General features: G+C 38.0%; 1 protein-coding gene across 1 annotated transcript; it reads left to right on the forward strand.

Moving 5' to 3' along the window:
* Positions 1–7,641: 7,641 nt before the first annotated feature.
* Positions 7,642–9,581, forward strand: ascl1a (achaete-scute family bHLH transcription factor 1a). Its single transcript, XM_066705736.1, has 2 exons — positions 7,642–8,419; positions 8,642–9,581. Exon 1 carries the CDS (start codon positions 7,813–7,815, stop codon positions 8,404–8,406), a length of 594 nt encoding a protein of 197 aa, XP_066561833.1. The 5' UTR covers positions 7,642–7,812; the 3' UTR covers positions 8,407–8,419; positions 8,642–9,581.
* Positions 9,582–15,527: the final 5,946 nt, after the last annotated feature.

Genomic DNA, 15,527 nt, shown 5'->3' on the forward strand with positions numbered 1-15,527 from the left:
ACACGCTACATGAGCACCTAATCAGCGAGCCCAGCAGCAGCCATGCCGTGACAGACAGCGGCCTGTCACACAACTATTATATGTGTGAGGCCTCTTGATTATGGATAATATGACGTGAATATTTGTATGAGAACTCCTCCCTTCCTTATCTCTGCTGTTGCTACATTGCATTTCCATTCCGCTGATGATCACTTACAATTTCTCCCCAAACCTTTCCAATGCTTTTGGTTTAAACCAGTTTTCTCCAGCAATTTGGGCTTGATACATCGTACAAACCCCCTTATATTATACATTACGTTTGCTTTAATTCACCTCGGTTTGACCATATATGGGTTTTCCTAAGGAGTTGTCAGGCAGAAACCGAACTTGCACTCATCACGGAACAGACATGTGGACCTGTTATCTTTCTCTCCTGTCTGGTCTGCAAAAGTGCCTGTAGTTTATAACTTCTCTAAGACTGTTCTTGAGATTGCCTCTTGAACCTCTTCCTTGCAGCTGCTTGTAATAAAAACCTGATTGGAAATATATGTCTCTCTCTGGATTTCTACGACTCTTCAGTAGGTTACCTGCCCCTTATTGAAACATATGTAGGTGTATCTGAGGTGTGAAAGAAATGGACAACATCACAGTATGCAACTGGGAATGTGGTGTTTCTTAGAAAAAGGAAAACATTGGCCACTGTGGGAACAAATGAGTCAGAGTTATATCACTCCATCTTATTCACACGTTTTGTTATTGATGGAAGAAACACGTATTCAGTAAAATAGGAAGTAAGCAGGTGCTTAACCAGGTACTCATAAACCTTGAAAAAAGTATATTATTGTTGCTGTTCCAAATAAATATACTATCTATATATTATGTGTTTTTAATTATACTTTTCTAAGATGCTTCATCAGTTCTAAGAAGGTGATTATTGTAGCGATGACTAATGTTTCGGCAATTCATTTGATATGCCATTTAAAGGTTAATATTAGGACTCATACTGAGAGAGCTTCAGTTTGACATAACTCACTGTATTTTACAAATAAACATAACCTATTGCAATTTTGTTTACTCTAATGTAGTGTATAAATAAGTGTAGATTCTGTCTTGAAACAGAAGGCGATGTAATGCACATTGTGTATTTAGTTTATTGTTTCGTTTTATGTACATTTCTTTGCAATTTAAAATGCATTTTTGTATAAATTATGAATGCATCATTTGGGGGAGACACTGCCACCTTCTGGAATTACATGATAAACAATATTCAGTAAGTAAAAAATAATGACTACATGGTGATTGAACTGAGGATCATGGTATGTACACTCACCTAAAGGATTATTAGGAACACCTGTTCAATTTCTCATGAATGCAATTATCTAACCAACCAATCACATGGCAGTTGCTTCAATGCATTTAGGGGTGTGGTCCTGGTCAAGACAATCTCCTGAACTCCAAACTGAATGTCTGAATGGGAAAGAAAGGTGATTTAAGCAATTTTGAGCGTGGCATGGTTGTTGGTGCCAGACGGGCCGGTCTGAGTATTTCACAATCTGCTCAGTTACTGGGATTTTCACACACAACCATTTCTAGGGTTTACAAAGAATGGTGTGAAAAGGGAAAAACATCCAGTATGCGGCAGTCCTGTGGGCGAAAATGCCTTGTTGATGCTAGAGGTCAGAGGAGAATGGGCCGACTGATTCAAGCTGATAGAAGAGCAACTTTGACTGAAATAACCACACGTTACAATCGAGGTATGTAGCAAATCATTTGTGAAGCCACAACACGTACAACCTTGAGGCGGATGGGCTACAACAGCAGAAGACCCCACCGGGTACCGCTCATCTCCACTACAAATAGGAAAAAGAGGCTACAATTTGCACAAGCTCACCAAAATTGGACAGTTGAAGACTGGAAAAATGTTGCCTGGTCTGATGAGTCTCGATTTCTGTTGAGACATTCAGATGGTAGAGTCAGAATTTGGCGTAAACAGAATGAGAACATGGATCCATCATGCCTTGTTACCACTGTGCAGGCTGGTGGTGGTGGTGTAATGGTGTGGGGAATGTTTTCTTGGCACACTTTAGGCCCCTTAGTGCCAATTGGGCATCGTTTAAATGCCACGGCCTACCTGAGCATTGTTTCTGACCATGTCCATCCCTTTATGTCCACCATGTACCCATCCTCTGATGGCTACTTCCAGCAGGATAATGCACCATGTCACAAAGGTCGAATCATTTCAAATTGGTTTCTTGAACATGACAATGAGTTCACTGTACTAAACTGGCCCCCACAGTCACTAGATCTCAACCCAATAGAGCATCTTTGGGATGTGGTGGAACGGGAGCTTCGTGCCCTGGATGTGCATCCCACAAATCTCCATCAACTGCAAGATGCTATCCTACCAATATGGGCCAACATTTCTAAAGAATGCTTTCAGCACCTTGTTGAATCAATGCCACGTAGAATTAAGGCAGTTCTGAAGGCGAAAGGGGGTCAAACACAGTATTAGTATGGTGTTCCTAATAATCCTTTAGGTGAGTGTATATATATATATAATATACAGTACTGTGCAAAAGTTTTAGGCAGGTGTGAAAAAATGCTGTAACGTAAGAATGCTTTCAAAAATAGACATGTTAATAGTTTATATTTATCAATTAACTAAATGCAAAGTATGACAGTTGTTTTAAAAGAATGTAACTTTGACCGAAAACGTAGACTATTCTGAAACCACAATTATTATTTCTAAATAAGTACACGATGATCCTGGCTAAAACGACTTGGCTTTGAGATGTAAAATGTACATATATAGGTGAGTTTTATGGGAATGCAGTGTTCTCAATTAAACGTGGAATATAGCTGTTTAAATGTAGAGTGATTTCATGGTGATGATGATAACTATTGTTATGGTTAGTAACAACAAAACTGAATTTTATATAACTGGTTCAGGCTGTTTTCTGACTATCACCTTTATTTATATTCTTGGACAGTCCTGCTGACCAGACAGACGAGAACAATTTGTGGAATTCGTCCTTTAGTGACGGTTATTCAAAATAAATCGCAATAATCAGGGTTTGTTGTAAGAAAATTTTAAAAGTGTTCAAATATTCTATAAACAATATATTCTATGCGAAAACAATAGTTCCAGTTTCAGCGTGTTGCCAGTTATGACCACTAGATGGCGGTACAAGCCATATTGTGCCTTATTCAGTGACTGCTTTTAGAAGCATTCCAGTGTGGTGTTCACATCATTGGACGGTTTTGTAGAAAAGAATCTTGCCTTGATCTATTTATTTATCTTCTTATTGGTACACAGAGATTTGTTTCAGCAAATAAACAGAAAACAGATTGAGATTGAGATTGAGAATAACAGGATAAACCTGGCATTCACAATATACATTCCGCAAACGTGTAAAATTGTTATGAATGTATCATGTCTGGATCCCATTATAATGTAAAAGCTAGTTACTAAATCGAGCTTACATTATACATTGTAACCATTTATTTGCAATGTGGAAACGTTCAGAGATTTTGTCCTCTGTCGGCCGTTGCAAATAGGACTCTATGCATGCCTGAAACTTAAATTAAAAAAGCACATTTCCAAAACTCCCTAAATATTGTAATGAGTTATATTATCCGTCAATTGTTTATTGTTTTTACTGAGCAGCACAAATCTACATCTGGATACGACGCTCCTGTTACAAGCAAGTTATGACATGTCAAGTGTGCAACGTATTGTGAAATGTAAAATCAGTTTTATTATCTTGCAAAATCCCCCAGACATTAAATACACACCTGTTTCCCCGTATTCTAATGCTACCTGGTCATCAAGAACATCTTAATAAGGAACCTGCAGTATGTATAGTACTACCTGTAATCTACAGTTGTGATAGTCTTATATAACACGGATTTTAGATTGGCATTTATTGTGAGCAAGGACAAAACGCAATTATAACAGACTACATTTTCTTATTTAATCTACAGGTTTTTGCAGAGGTTTCTTTTTTTTTTTTTTGCGTGGACCATGTATAAAACATGGTTTGTTTTAAATTGCATTATGTCTGTGTGTGTGTGTTAATTGCATGAGATCGATATTAATTATATATTGAATGTGTGGAGCAAAAACAATTGATGTCTTACAATGTGAGTCATTCCTCAACATCAGCACAACTTGCGCACGTCTGAACCCCTTCTCGTTAGGCGGCGCCGGGTCCCATCTGTAGTCTCTGCCTGTTTCAACAAGTTGTTAGATCTTCACAATGCAGAATGCCAAAGAGTTAATTTGATAAATGGTTGCAGGGTCTGCTGTTTGCTACAGGGAATCGCACTCTCGTTGCACCTGGTAAAGCACCTGCCACCCCTCTAATAGTTAACAAAGTAAATAAAAGAATGACCTTTCTAAGCGTGGCAACACGTTGTCGCCCTTTACTCTAGGTATTTGGTCAACACACATTACAACAACTTTCTTATTTGCTCTCTAAAAAGAAGCCAAAATAATTACTTTGAAAGCAGCTTTTAAAAATACAACAATCTGTGCGATCCCGACCATGTCAGTCACTGTTGTACTTCATTTGATGTGTTGCGTGCATGGCAAATTATATAACAAAATGCGAATATTTAGGGTTAATATGTAATTATGACCTTCCCTGTCAGCTCAACCCATTAATGTATATCTAAAGGTTGTATTGGGAGGTTCATTTTATGTAATATTACTTTAAATATTTTTTTAACACAAATAATACATTTTAGCTGTATTTAATACACAATTTCTGAGTATTCATTAAAAATTCAACCCCGTATTTAATTATTGGAAAGGAGCAGTGTTCTTTCCTATGGAGATTTTAAGTACTTCGTTTTTATTTGAATGTTTGCTTGGCTTACGTGAATTGACAGACAGGGGACGCGTGGCTTCACAAAGGAGACACACGACTGACTGCAGCCACAATTCCCAAGTTTGCTGCAGTCCAATTAAATCAATGATGATCGATTTTGAAAGAGTGCTTAAATAATACAAAGTCGATAAAGAACTATTGATCAGTGTATATGGATATATTTAACTCATACCACAGATAGTAACAATAATAATAATAATAATAATAATAATAATAATAATAATAATAATATTATTATTATTATTATTATTATTATTATTATTAGTAGTAGTAGTAGTAGTAGTAGTAGTAGTATTAATAAATAGGTTCTGATTTTCACCTTTAAGTTTGTTTGTTTTGTTTTATACGATTAAATTGACTTTAACTGTACAAAAGTTTGTAAACGTCACAACTAGCCCAAGTGTAGACTGTTCAGCAAGGGGGATTTGCATACAAAATTATAATTTGTACGCTTGTTTTTAAAACACATTGCTAATTTGCAGGTTACACATTGTCATGCAGAGATGTTAGATTTTAGATTGTATTATGTGCTTAATTGCCGCTGTAGCGCTGCAATTAATCTCTTGGTCTGAACGATTCTTATAGCATTTGATAACATTGCACTTCTGGGATAATTGTAAATCTGAATGGTTCATTTAAATATTTAAGTCTTGTCGTTACTGTAAATGTTTCATTTAATGTTACAGTAAAGGAGTTTGGTGCCTTTTATAAGAAACAAATAAACAAAACTCTAACATGGTTGTTAGGATATTTACATTCAATCCCATTTCAATTATACGAGTCTATTAAAGTTTCCTTACACTCATCAAGCAGACTTTTAATACCGAAACATTCACCATGAAATAAAAGCAGCACAATTTTTTACAACAAAGAGATCATCGGCATCCACTATACACACACACAAATACACACACACACAACTGAGGTGTTACAGACTCAAGCGTCCAGTTGTCATATTAATTATTACACCGAGCAATGACTGGAATTGTCAAAATGGAAGGGGACTCGGGAGAGCTCTTTCTGCTTCTCAAAGAACTTGGAGGAGAAAAAAGCCCTTCACAAAGTACTAATTGGACCCTAGAACTGCACTGACAAGGCATGGAAGATAGGTTTCATAAAGCCTGGCGATTGTGAGCTCCTTAGGGGGGGCAGGGAAATCCTTGAATAGACCCCACGCTTCTTTTCTAAACTCCCTTGCTGAGCAAAAAATGGGCTAGTTATTGAATGGTGGCTTGATCTGAATGTCATAGCCAACAGAGAAAAATTACACAATTTATTGTAGTTTTTTTTCCCTTTCGATCTATTCATCAGTGCCATGAAGAGAATCAGCTGGTTTTGTTTAGCCAGAGAAAAAAAGCTTTTATTTTAATTTAAATGGGAGAAAAAAGTTGTTGACATACAAACTTGCTCGGTGTAACAAGAAAAAAAGAGTTTAGAAAACATTGCATCTTTGAATATCTGCATCTGATTTACGATCTGGCGTCGGCTTGTTTGCGGGATGGTCATTAATTATAATGTAAATGGCCATTTATTCTACACTGGACAAAGCACAATCAACTTTTGAAGAGCTCCTGAAAATTGCTGAATGTGCTAACAGTCCGAGCGCAAGTTTAGGAAGACAGAAAAGCAGATTGCTGATAGAAGTATTCATTTGACGGGATATACCACCGGGTGCGGATAACTGGACTGCTTATTTTAGTGCAAGGTTTAATCAAATTCGTGTTTAACTCATGTGGAATAAAAACAGTGCAAGTGTTTTGGAGATATTTTGTCACAAACATGTACAATTTTACTATTTTATTATAATAATAATAATAATAATAATAATAATAATAATAATAATAATAATTATTATTATTATTATTATTATTATTATTATTATTATTATCTACCTCATCAGTAAGTGTAGGCTCCATGAATAAACTAAGGAAAATGTAAAGTAGTCAACCGTCTGACTCTATCCATTCTATGCGCTATCCATTCAGCACTTGGTCCGTAATGTAACGCGATCGTAAACAACAGCTCATTTAAATGTAAAACGCTCCAGTCTTATTTGCTTTAATTCGTCTTTTCACATTCAAGAAACGTATTAGACTTTAAACTGTCCGGTTCTAGTTTATAGCTCTGTGGATTCAACTCAATCCGACTATTTCAATAAACATTGTTGTATTTAATGAACCCCATTGTTGTTGTTTTTTAATAAAGGCTACCCATAAACATTTCTATCCACCAACATCTCCTAGTTAAAAATACAAGCACTTACTAAAAAAATCACCATAGAGATGGATTTAAATGCTTTTGTTGAGGTGCAGAAAACGACATTTCGATTGCCAAAGTAATATAACCAACGCTTATGAGTTGGGGACCAATTAACATAATGCATCACATCATTTTCAGGTTTATGTTAACGTTTACCTCTTTTGCCCGGGTGGCATTATGGTTTCTGTATTTATTTTAGACATTTTGAAGACGCAAAATAACACTTAACAACACTTGGGTTTTGTTTAGGGATTTGAAGATGGTCTCTGTATTGACATCGACCTGGCATGTGTTGCAAGAATCGGAGCTGGTCCCAGTTGTGCGGAGTTGGGTGTTGTTTATTCAGCGGTTAGAGTGGCACGCGTCCGGCGTACGCATTGCAACAACATTTCAAGCCGAAGGTGAATGCAAGTTGTGAGTGGAGGCGTGGCCAGATCCAACGCGTGGGGCTGTTGTGTGTGTTGAAAAACCCGCAATTGCTCGATCGCTGCACTCATTTCAGTCGAGGGAGTGTGCGAAGCAAAAGCCTGTGAGATTTCTCTAATAAAATAAGCCAGAGTGCGCACATTAAGACACACGCGAGCGCCACGAGCTAGACGCACTGCCTTCCAGCAACCCAAAGGGGACTTTGGAGATTCTCGTGCTCTCTCTCTCTTCCATTTCTCCTCAACGCCCACTGCCAATGGATATCACTGCCAAGATGGAAATAAGCACCAGCCAGCAGCAGTTCATGCCGCCTGCCTGTTTCTTTGCGGCTGCCGCCCAGAATATCCAGCTCAGCCCCACTGACAGCCAGTGCAGCAGTAAATCAGGCAAGCAGGTCAAAAGACAGCGTTCGTCCTCGCCCGAGCTGCTAAGGTGCAAAAGGAGGCTGAACTTCGCTGGCTTTGGGTACAGCCTGCCCCAGCAGCAGCCCGCGGCGGTGGCCCGGCGCAACGAGAGGGAGAGGAACAGGGTGAAGCTGGTCAACATGGGCTTCGCCACGCTGCGGGAGCACGTCCCCAACGGCGCCGCAAACAAGAAGATGAGCAAGGTGGAGACCCTGCGCTCGGCGGTGGAGTACATCCGGGCGCTGCAGCAGCTCCTGGACGAACATGACGCCGTGACCGCTGCCTTCCAGTCGGGGGTCCTCTCTCCGACCATCTCCCAGAACTATTCCAACGACATGAACTCCATGGCGGGCTCACCTGTCTCCTCGTACTCTTCAGACGAGGGATCTTACGACCCCTTGAGTCCTGAGGAGCAAGAACTCTTGGACTTCACCAATTGGTTCTGAAGTTTTGCAGCAGGTGTGTTAAGCTTTCGAATATTTGTATCTCTTAATGTTGTTATGTTTATGTTATAACCCATCTAATCACTATTATTATTATTATTATTATTATTATTATTATTATTATTATTATTATTATTACTGCCACGTATTTAACTGTTGATTATTGTGCAATGTGATGTGAATTTTGTGAATCGTTTTTTGAACTTGTATTTAATTTTAATTTTCTTTTTGTCTCCAGTTGTGATATGAACTATGGTCGCAAAGACTGAAATGCCAGTCCAAATGAAGAATGAAAACATATAGCACAGAGGAGCGTCTGCGCCCTCCAAGAACACGAAGCACTGCGTTTGCACTCCAGCGGGTCCACTGGAAGAAACGGACTTTAAAGGGCAGGACTGCTGCCCCAGTGACAAGTGCCATCTACCAGAAGAGAGGATGCATATTTGGTCAGAAACATGCAGATGAAAAATCTGGAGATTCCCACATCCTAGAGCACTCACTCGCCCACAAAGAAAATTAAAAATGAATTGTAACACTTTCATGGCACATACACTCAAAAAACAAAAAAACGACGATGTCAATGTTGTTTTGAAACTATGCTAAACCCAATCAAAGAACTTCGGAACTTTTTTTGTAAGCTTCTGTCACATTTTAACTCTAAAATTCTTCCAATCTCCTGCGGATTTTATTATAAGATATTGTATTTGTATCAAACTTGATGTTTTGGAATATATTAAGCTATTTTTGTATATAAGAGAGATTTATAGAATTTTTTTGTACAAAAGGTTTTAATATGTGTATATTTTGACGATATATTCATATGTGATGCTTATTACCTCTGCCTATTTAGACGTGTAGTCTATATTGCTTTTGCAACTGGCAACTCTGTATATCGTGTATGAGGTCTCGAAATGGAGTGGGAAACCCCCCCATTTTTACTTTAGCACCAACGTGTCTTATTTTATCGGAACTTGTAAATGTATTAATATTGTGGAAGGGTGTTCACCATGAACAAAGTTTATGCAGCTATTGTCCAAACGCAGATACACAATGGCGACCCATTGTTTCTCTGCTGCCTATTTTACTTACACCATTGCCTTTTCCTACTGGGTTTATTTAAAAAAGAAAAGAGAAAAGACCCCGTATAACCACGTTTTCTATATATTAGTTTCATAATAAAAACAACTTGTTTTCTAAAGTATTTGTTTTGTTGAATTTTGGAACATGAGTAACATGTATTTATTTTGATTTATACAAGCATTCAGACATACAACAAAAGTCCAAGACCAATGAAACGTTATTGAACAGTATCCCCATCCAAACACCTTTGAGCAAGGTGCTTGGTAACTTTGTAAAGCTATATGAGCTTTATGCTTATGTTCAATACGAGAACGTCTGCTTGAAAGACTCTCTCTCTCTCTCTCTCTCTCTCTCTCTCTCTCTCTCTCTCTCTCTCTCTCTCTCTCTCTCTCTCTCTCTCTCTCTCTCTGTGTGTGTGTGTGTGTATCTATCCATCTCCCTCCCTGTGTTTGCCTCTCTCTCTTTCACTCTCTCACTTTCTATATCGTTCTCTGCCTGTCTCGCTCTCTCTCTCTAAACACGCGTTTCCTCTAGTGTTTGATTATTTTCTGGCCACAAAGTGTGATCTGTTTGTATGTGCTTCAAAATAAATACTTATGAATAGGGATGGCTGCTTCAGCGGTCGCGCTGGTTGTCAAGTTAGCGTGGACGTGACATGCATATTCGTGGGCCAGCTTTGGCTCTCCCTGCCGCTCCAGCAGCATCAAAGTTTTTAGCGAGCGATAAATGAGACGAGTATAAATACATTGGCAATGTCTAACGCAATTCACATTTGTGAATGGTCTGTCAATTAAAAGGACACCAGAAATGTAAATGTTAGTTAATTTGTGTAATACAGTAGAAGCATTTCACAAACACACACACAAACACAGACATAAAAAAAACACATTTAGAGGGCAAAGCGAATTGGGGTAAATCTCATTACATCTGCCTAATCGCTAAGCAACACAAAGCCTTTTTTTTGTTTAAAATGATAGCTCATTCATAGCAGCACGACAATTATCTCAGCAGTGGCCAAATTCCATACATCTTGGAGTTATTCTCCATAAATATAACATGTTGAACGATTTATCAGCATGTAGAGAAACAAACAGTAGTATGATAGTAAAGGTCGCAACAGCAAATTTTCATGTATGTATTTATTTATAATGTATTTCTCCAAGATACATTTTGTTGCTTTACCAAAAAGATCTGGCCACCCAGTATGTATCCTTATGTGACCATCTGTTTTTATTCTTGGGACACTATAGTTTAGATGTAAGGGAGCACACAGCAATATTATATTTGGAGGTCAAACAGGGAGAACACGATTACGGTTTGAAAACAAGTCAAAAGTTCTTCCAACTATTTACCAGGACGCAGGTGTGGCACAGCTGGCTCTGGCCGTTTGATGTAGTCTATTAAATAAAGGTGCATTGAGACCGAGTTGCCAAGTTTTGCTACAGCCTCTTTAAAAATAAAGAAAATGAAAAGTCAATCTGTGCATCTTTATGACTTTATAGTTCTGACCAAAGGTCAAAGTGTGCAAAAACACATACATAAATAATTAACGTGCAAAACAGATCCAGATCCACGTCCACTTCATTGTATTGGAACTATTGAGCTAAATTTCAAGCCTGAAGTCCCTCACACAATATTGCACATCTCTATCATACATGCAATAAGGGGTACCTGAGCATTGCTATTGAAATAATTATATATATATATATATATACATATAATTGATGTAATATAATTATATATAGTGTTTTACTTTCACTTACAATTCTTGATCATTTAATTTGGTTGGTGTTGTTACGAACACATCACTTTTTAAGATCCTAACAAGCACAAGTACAGGAGGGGCTGAGGTTGGGCGCGTGCCTGATTTAATGAATTATTGCGCCGGTGGGTTCGGTGCACTGATTGGCTGTTGGCATGTGCCTTGTGTCAGGAGCGCACGACTGCTTCTTAGGAGTTGCTCTTGTAAAACAAAGCTCTCTGCAGTTTAGATATAACTTGTGCTCTGTGCAGGTGGGAGGGCATAACGAAAAGGGCAAAGAGCGCACCGTTCCTGATAAGTGCAATCACAACTCAAATATATAGTCTCCAACGCCCCGATGGCGGTTAGATAAACAAATCTCCATTTATATAATCAAATGCATTTTGGAATGAATTTGAAGGGGGTTCTGGTCTATTATTCTTCACCTCGGGATCACTATTAATAGGTGCTTCTGTACAGAATTGTGGCTAAATTACCTATATCCTGCATTCATATGAAAGGGGAGCTTTTAATTATGCATATATTAGAGCGCGTCAATTTGATATTTGGTATTTGTATTTATTGTCGGTATTGTGTCTAAAGTGTTGCGTTGGAAAATTGCACGGGTACCGTTTTCAAAGTCTAGAATTATAACTTTTTTTCTTCTTTTACCTCCTTGTCGAATGCCAGTGTATGTTTAAAGGGACTCAGCAGGCCTTGGGATTAAACTCAAAGGTTAGTTAAGAGACCAAGAAAAAAAAAGAAAAAAGAAGAAGAAGAAGAAGAAGAAGAAGAAGAAGAAGAAGAAGAAGAAGCTAGATCTCTGAATAATGCTTGCTCCCCTTGGCTCGTTGTATTGCAGGCGCCCCTATTTCAATGCAACAACACTTCGTTACGCTGCTCGCCTATGTCAGAATTTCACAGAAAGACGGCAAAGAAAAGCCTACAATTACGGGTCGCCTGTCAGAAAACATTAACGCGTTCCTTTCCAATCCTGTCAAGCGTGAAGGAAATAAAACCTGCCATATCGAATTGCTTTCCCCCACCTCCATCGCTCTCCAAAAGCAAAAAACAAAAATAAAATTAAAAATACAAGATTTTCCTGCCAGATATACGGTAGAAAAAAAACAAACGCATAAAATAATATGCTGTTCTTTATCTCTCACTCGTTGTATGTCTGTTTTGGGTATTAAACTGGTAATGTACTTATTCAGTAGGGAGAATTTGATTACTATTAAGGATACCACCACCAAAACAATTAATTTAAAAAGGTCCATTGTAGTAGCAGTAATAGTAAAAAGTACTCTAAATAAATAAAACAAATACAATTAGAAAAAGTGTAAGATCTGAATGGACAGATGAATGCGTCATTTCTTTGATACCTAATGCACACTAGGATGATATCAGCATTGGGTCAGGGGTTTTCTGGGGGCTCTGCTATGACAGCAATTTCTCCAAAATGGAAAGGTTCCTTTCTGGTCGAGGGATGGATTTGAACCCTCTGTGAGCAGCTTGAGAAATCGATTTCTTCGGAGCGCTCCTCTACTTCCCTCTTTGGGGAGCTGATGACAGTGGCGTTACATTGCGATTCGGGGAGAAGAGAAAGACCTCGCTGTATTCATTCATGATGATCAGGTGTGAAATTCAGTGTTGATTAAAAAGGGACGCCATTTCAACAGGATTATATACGAGATTGGAAAATGGTGCAGGGGACTGAATTTGTTTTCAACCTACTCTAGTGTTTACTCATTGTCATTATATATATATATATATATATGTCCTAATTATAGCCGTTTTATATATGGTTTATCGTGGATACGAAAATTGGAAGACCACTAGAATGGTCATGAAATCGTTTTGGAAAAGGTAAATAACATATTTATTAAATGCAATGCTCACAATTAGATCTCGTTGACTTAATTGGTAGCAATTAAACAAACAATACAAAAATGTAAATATTCTGCCGACAAAGAAAACGATACATTAAAAAAAGAAAGAAAGAAATGGGTTAGTGTGGGTTTGGGTGGGCTGTGGAAATTGATTTACGAGTCAACTCCTCCTTTTGCCATTTTTCGCTTGAATGGCTTGTGGGTCATTCCTTTCATTCCGAAAGAATACGCTCGTCTATGACAGGCCTCGCATTGAAATTTAGTTGGGTTCAAACGCTCAAGTGACGTCGAATTGCCTTTAAAAAATGGTTTTGGGGGTCACACACTGTATGGGTCTCTGGCTGGAGTTTGTATTGTGCTAAGCCCTGCACCAAATGAATTAAATAACAGGCTTAAACACCATTCAGGGGTGTTGAATGCAAATCAAAGATAAGTAGAAGTTTTCTTTTTTAAAAGAGTCCGATTTTTTTCATTCCCCCTATCTCTCTATGTTAAACATGATTTACCAGGCATTATTACCCTCGTGCTCTATTCAATTCATTCGTCGTCCCCCCACCCCTTCTGATTGCCTATCCTGTTCTATGATTAATGAGCTGCTGTGCAATTTGGTGGCCATAATGACCATCAACGCACAACTATAAACTCGCATTCCTTTTGCAGATTTTCCAAGCTGTTACCAAGGGGGCTCACAAATGAGGAGGATTGTAAGCAGATAGCTAAGCATTTCTGCAAACTCCATTCTAGTCTTATCTCGCTGAGAATTGAAACGGGCAGCAGTGGATTTTACAGGATCCTTTATATATCAGCCCAAAAGACAGACAAAAAAAAACGAAGGAAAAAGAAAACAGCCCGTATAAGACATTTAAGCTTTTATGCAGACAAATACATTTTTTGTTTTCGAATTTCTGAATCTGTTTAATTTGGATGGATATACTGCTATTAATGCAAAGCGAGAAGCACATATAATCTTTATCTTGCTTCAACATTAGTGAAAAAGTGAAAAAGAGTGAAGTTGCCTTCCACGGGGCAGTAGCATTACTACCCGACAGGGGCGGAGCCAGGGGGAGTGGGCACAGGGGTACTGCCCCTGCTGAAATGAGTGCCCCCCAGCCAATTAAAAAAAATCGTTTCATAGTCGTTTCAAATGCTATGGGATGTGTCCATATTGAAGCACTTTTGGGGGTATGGCGGTGGAGAAGTTGTCTATATTGTCTATTGTGTTAATGACAATAAGTTATCACTGTTGTCTATTGTGTTAATGTCAATTTTAAAATATATTTTTTTAAATAACACAAATGGTAACAAATATGCTGTTTTTTTTTTTTTTGCTGGATTGTTATGAATACCTCAATTTATCCTTGTAATTTGCTTAAATCTTTGCTTAAAACCTGAGTTTTTAAAACCGATTTTACCAAAAAATCGTCCCGGGGAGCATGCCCCAGGACCCCTCTAGCAGATGTCGGGCCCCCTTATGGACCCCCCAATTAAAAAATCCTACAATCGACCCTACTACCCGATAACCCACTGTGTGTCTCTCTGACAAAGAGACTGTAAAACAAACAATCAAACGAACAAATAATCAATTGTCTGTTATAAAACTAGAGATAAAACAAATCAAATATAGGGAACCAACATTTTGGGAGGAAGGAATATGACTATGCTTTCTTTTCCCCAGCACACTTATCACAATAACCGATTTGAATAATATTATTAATAATTATTAATAATAATAAACAGGTGTTAAGCCTTTAAGAAAAATGTAGAAAAAGTATTCTGATTTTCTCAAGTTAAGGTAGTTTAAAATTTCCTTTTTTGTGTATTCATTATTATTATTATTATTATTATTATTATTATTATTATTATTATTATTATTATTATTATTATTATTATTAATTAGGAAAACAGCAGTCTTCTGTTGGAAAGCCAGTGTCTTTTATATACACTGCAGAAGGAAACCTTGGCATCGCGGTTGCTAAGGAATACCTGGCAACACTCAACAATAGTTCTTTTAAAGGGCCCTTTGCAAACATTGACCATGGTAATGGTGTGAGCTTAGGGGAGGCTCTCGTTTTAAAAGAGCCCATCCACTCTTATTTAGCATTAGAAATCGTCTCTGTTCCGGAAAGTTTGCTTACAATGCTAGAATTCCGCTAGAATTAGCGTTACGATTTGTGTAGTTTCAGACAAGGGAGACTGCTTCTTTGGCACAATTTTTTTCTTCTGCTTTTTTTTTAAGCTAAGAGGCAAAAATACTTGGGTTTTGTAAACGAGTGAAAAGATGCAAAGGAGAGCGTGAAGCGACAGCAGGAACGCCCCTTGAATTTTAACGGAGACAAGCAAAAGAGCCCAATAACCAATTAGTGATGTTGGTTTGTAAAAGAGGAGTTGTCTTTCCATGAGCTGAAGAATGAGGG

The sequence above is a fragment of the Amia ocellicauda genome, chromosome 5 (assembly GCF_036373705.1).
Source record: "Amia ocellicauda isolate fAmiCal2 chromosome 5, fAmiCal2.hap1, whole genome shotgun sequence".
Classification (NCBI taxonomy): Eukaryota; Metazoa; Chordata; class Actinopteri; order Amiiformes; family Amiidae; genus Amia; species Amia ocellicauda.

Coding starts and splice junctions, on each gene's coding strand:
- ascl1a (XM_066705736.1), top strand. CDS start 7,813: ATGGATATCACTGCCAAGATGGAAATAAGCACCAGCCAGCAGCAGTTC.